Genomic DNA, 5307 nt, shown 5'->3' on the forward strand with positions numbered 1-5307 from the left:
TCTCCCTCCCACCTGTCTTTTCGCTTCACCACCCACATAAACCCATCAGATTAGTTACCATAAAAAAATCGCAATCAATCAAGTATTGATGATCAGATTAGTTACCATATAGAAAATAAATCGCAATCAATCAAGTATTGATGGGATATTTCCTTATATTGATGTGATTTCCCCTTTTTTATCATCAATCGTCTCTACTGCCTAAAAAATGCGTAGCTTTCCTTTTCGCTTCACCACCCACATAAACCCATCAGATTAGTTACCATATAAAAAATAAATCGCAATCAATCAAGTATTGATGATCGGATTAGTTACTGTATAAAAAATAAATCGCAATCAATCAAGTATTGATGATAGGATTAGTTACTGTATAAAAAATAAATCGCAATCAATCAAGTATTGATGGGATATTTCCTTATATTGATGTGATTTTCCCTTTCTTATCATCAATCATCTCTACTGACTAAAAAAATGTGTAGCTTTCCTTTTCGCTTCACCACCCACATAAACCCATCAGATTAGTTACCATATAAAAAATAAATCACAATCAATCAAGTATTGATGATCAGATTAGTTACCATATAAAAAATAAATCGCAATCAATCAAGTATTGATGGGATATTTTCTTATATTGATGTGATTTTGCGTAGCTTTCCTTTTCCTGCCAACCGACCGCGTCCCGTCTCCCTACATCCGCCCTCGTTGCTCTGCCTCCCGCACGAAAAAAACCCTCTCGTTTGACCTCCCCCAAACCCCGCATGATGGAAAAACCCAGCCGCCTGCTTCCCCTCCTCTCGACCGCTCCATACGTCCAGATCGCGACCCCATCCCCATCCTCCTCTCACGTCACGGCGGCCGATGGACTGCCGCCACCACCCTCCTACTCTCTCGCCGCCGCCGCCCTCCCGCTCGCTCGCCGCCGCCGTCGCCACCAATCCCGGCGAAGGCACCATTGCTGCTATGTCGCCTCCTTTCCCCATCCAAGCCTGACCATGGCAACGGCGCCCTCTCATGTGTCCCGCGGTGAGGTTTGGGGAGGCGCGACCACAATCCAGTAGGGATCTCACCGCGGACCCGTCCGCTGGGATGGGTGTTGCCTCCGTTGCGAATGGGATCGAAGGGAGGGACTACTTCGTCGTCAAGGTCGGCGAGGCAGCGGCCGATTGGGAGCCCGGTTGTGAACATAGGAGTTCGTCCCCATGGAGGCGGCGGCCGTGGAGATTGGATGTGAAGCAACCCCACTTGCCGGTGGTGGAGGCTTGCCGTCCATGTGATCCTTTCTTCTCCCGGTATCCCCATTCCTTACCTCCCATTACAAAAGCGAGTATAAATGAGAGCAGGGGCTGATTTTCATCACTTCATTTCTCATATTTTTAGTTGCTTTTTTTAGATTATACAAGATGCTCCCGATCTGTTTTGTCAAATTACTTGGATCGTCTTATGGAATTGACAGCCATCGCATTTTTCACCTCATGTTATTTCTTAATCCTTGTCCCACTAGGCATCCACTACATGTTTGGTAATGACGTGATGTTGAGGCGGCTAGGAGAAGCTCAGCAGCCAGATCAAGGGCTATCAAGATGGATCTGGGAGCCAAGCAATAGTTCTTCTGTTAAATTTTGGTTATTATCTTTTCTATTGTTACGATTGTGGGATGGTTGATTTTGACTCGGTGTAACATTTGCATTTGTTTCCCCAGCTTGTTGGCGTAGATGCGTGGCACTGCGGCAACTAATCAAGAGCGAGGGCAGTGCACATCAGAGCTACGCTGAATGTAGCGAGCCAACCACGAATTGGGTATGTTCACACGAGGGATGGGAGAGGAGAGGAACATTAACATTTTTCATGATTTGGATGAAAATTTCAGTTCATAGTTTCTCCGTACGTGGCAACACAATAACGGTACTCATGGGCTTAGGATGAAAGTAGCGCCAGCAGAATCAGTAGGTTGGATGGGAAGGCGGTTGTTGCCCTTGTCCCTTGGTGCTAGCCTACCGTGGTGGACTCACTAACTTGCTCATTGCGAATACGAGTTCGTGGGGTCGCGAGTTGCTGCAAATTTGTTTTTATCACTTTTTACAATATTTATTGATGTATCCCTAACTCATCGAGTCATTTTTAGCTTTGATTTCCCATATACGCCAGCCTAAATATCCCATGGTCAGAATATTTGCATGGTTAGTGGACATTGTCCCTTTCTTTCTAATGTTTAATATTTTATATTGCCGATAGAAATAATTTTATCCGCTTGATTTAGGAAGTGCACATAGGTAGGTCAACATATTTTGTAGCTCTTTCGGATGTAAAAGCATATGTTGCATAAGAAATTATTATCTTCCAAGCATACTCACATTTCACTAACAAATAGGGGAGGTTCAGACTTCAGAGCAATGATAAAAAGGTTTATTCCTCACTCTTTTGTTGGAATTTTAGTTCCAAGTTAACATGATTTCTTATCCGCTTCATAAGTTATGCATCTGCTTAATTAGGTGATAAGTAGGGCTATTGTGGGGTTTGTTTAAACTCCAGCATAAGGAATTCTTATTTAAGAAAAAAGACTTTTGGCTTCTTTAATTACAAATTGATTGCAACATCGTGTTAGTATGTGATTTCTCACATCTGGTTGTAATATTTGTGAAGACGTGCATTGCACGTGCACTTGGAAGCGGGCCCGTGGCCCCGCGCCGGACGACGCCGACGCTGACCCGGGCCACCTCCTCCACGTATTCTTGGAGCTGTGGCTGGCCGATTTACATGAAATTAATTCCCTCAGTTCTGGTGGCAAATATAATACACATAATCCATATTGTTATGCACTAGCGTGTGTGTAAAATAGATGGATTATGGTTCCGTACCCAATAAGATGAATATGTGTGTGTGTTAGAGAGAGGGAGAGGGGGAGAGAGAGTGAGGAAGAGGGAGGGAGTGTGTGTGTGTGAGGATTTGATGGTAAAAAAGGTCGTCAATGTCGTAATATTGAACTCTTTAAGTTAACGTGGCCCCGTTGCAACGCACGGGCGTTCTTCTAGTAATATGAGTAGTACAATGGAGTAGCACATCTCTTGTGTTCCGATATGTCTAACTTCCGCTCACGAACGCACGACGACGAGTGGGCTTTGGACCGTGTGCGTATTCGACTCCCAGATCAAGAATCCTTCTGCGACCTCGGACCCATGATGGCTTACTTGGAAGGTGAGCTTCTCCCCGGGCCGCGAGAAGGACAACGACTTGGGCGAGAAATCCACCCCCACGCCATGGGCCATGGACAACCTGCCCGTGTACTGCTCCGCCGGCCCCACATTCGTCAGCGTCCGCCGCACCTTCTTGTTCGCCGGCACCACGATGCTCGGGTAGCTGAGGTCGACATCCGACAGACGGGGCACGTTCCTGCAATTCAAGTTCAGGTCCTGGAGGATGTCTTGCACGGCGTAGTCGTCATCGTCGTCGTCGTCGAGCCTGGCCCTGGCAAAATGATGGCAAACGTACCCGGCGTAGTCTCTGACCTCCAAGTCATAGACTAGCCCCGGGTCGACGGCCCGCGTGGGGTTGACGTGCCCCGCGCCTACAGCAAATGCGCTCGCCGGCTCATGCTTCTCGTTCATGATCGGCTTGCCGTCGTTGTCCAACTCATCGGCCGTGGTCATTATGGCGGACCTGATGGCCATCGGCGACCAGTCCGGGTGCACGCCCTTGAGAAGGGCGACCACGCCGCTGATGTGCGGCACCGCCATCGACGTCCCGGACATGAATCTGAAAGGCCCCCGGTCTGGACTCTCTGTGGCAGCGGCGAGGATGTTGAGACCCGGCGCCAGGATGTCGGGCTTCACGATGCGCGGGTTGCCGCGGCTCGGGCCTCGGCTGGAGAAGTAGGCGACCGTGGGCGACTGGCGGATGCCGAGCTGCGTGCCCTTGAAGAACATCTGCGCCGCGGAATCCGGGTACTGGCTGTAGTCCTTGAGCTTGTGGCCGACGGCGGCGGGCTCCTGCACGACGGAGGAACCGTACTCCCTGAAGCCCAAGGTGAAACCGGCTTTCTCCTGACCGATCAGCACGACATGAGCCGCGCCATTGTTGTAGAGATTTTTGATGATGCGGGCCTGAACGTCAACCTTAACCCTGGCATCATCGCATATCACGATGTGGCCCCTCGTGCGCTCAACGCTCACCTTCCTGCACCCCTCGCCGGGGTAGTGGAGGGGTCGGTAAGCGGTCGAGTTGGGCGCCTGTACCAGTGCCTCTCCTTCGACCAGGTCGCCTGACTCCAGCAAAAGGCCGGCGGCGAGCTTCCGGTCCACCGACCCAGCGCCCACCGTGATCTCCCACGGCGTGTCGTTGTTGACAGTAGACGAGTCGGGGCCGTCGTTGCCAGCAGAAGTCACGAAGACGACGCCCTTGGCCACAGCGCGGAATGCGCCAATGGCCACAACATCCTTGTCGAGCGGTACTCCCGACTCACGGACGAGGGAGATGTTGATCACATCGACCCCGTCGCCCACCGCCGTGTCAATCGCGTGGACTACGTTCGAACGGAGGCACCCAGTGGGTCTGCAGGCCTTGTACATGGCCAAGTGTGCACCGGGAGCGATCCCGGCGGCCGTCCCGGCAGCCTGTCCGTGTGATGACGAGGCATTGGCGACGAAGTTGCCCGCCGCAATCGACGCCACGTGCGTGCCGTGGCCGGTCTCGTCGTCAGGGTTGAAGTCCACGAAGGACCTGACGCCGATGAGCTTGTTGTTGCACCGGACGGGCCTGACCATGCCCTTGCACGTGCCCTTCCACCTGGCGGGCGGCGGCGACATGCCGGCGTCGTCGAACGAGGGATGGCGCGACTCAATGCCGGAGTCGATCACCCCAATGATGATCCCTTTGCCGTAGCTAGATTTGGGCCACAATCCGGCGTCCTTACTCAGGCCGAGGAACTCCGGCGTGCGGGTCGTCGTGGGGTACATCATCTCGTCCGGGAACCAGCGCCCGAAGCCGGGTTTCCTGGACGCGGCGTCCAGCTCCTCCTCCGTCAGCAAGGCGGCGAATCCATGGAAGATGGTCTTGTACGAGCTGACGAGCCGCGGCTCGCCGTGGGCGGTCACGTCGTCGGGGAGGAAGGACCGGTACCAGCCCTCTCGCGCTTCGTCGTCCATGACCTGGGCGTCCGCTCGAGGCTTGAGCAGGATGATGTACGTCTTGTACTTCGAGGACGACGTCAGCTCTGCCGCTGCGGGGCTCGGACCGGGAGCGGTGGATGGGTCGCCGGTGTACGAATGCGCGGGTGGTGGAGTGGAGAGGAGGACGGCGGTACACAAGCAGAGT

The 5307-nt window shown here is 52.4% G+C and overlaps 1 protein-coding gene across 1 annotated transcript; it reads right to left on the reverse strand.

Annotated features, from left to right (window-relative positions):
* Positions 1-3089: 3089 nt before the first annotated feature.
* On the reverse strand, positions 3090-4952 carry LOC125536104 (subtilisin-like protease). Its single transcript, XM_048699243.2, has 2 exons — positions 4746-4952; positions 3090-4391 (listed from the first exon to the last, which is right to left on the reverse strand). The coding sequence occupies exons 1-2, from the start codon at positions 4950-4952 to the stop codon at positions 3090-3092; spliced, it is 1509 nt and encodes a 502-aa protein (XP_048555200.2).
* Positions 4953-5307: the final 355 nt, after the last annotated feature.

Source organism: Triticum urartu, chromosome 1A, assembly GCF_056163025.1.
Source record: "Triticum urartu cultivar PI428250 chromosome 1A, HENAU_Tu73, whole genome shotgun sequence".
Taxonomy (NCBI): domain Eukaryota; kingdom Viridiplantae; phylum Streptophyta; class Magnoliopsida; order Poales; family Poaceae; genus Triticum; species Triticum urartu.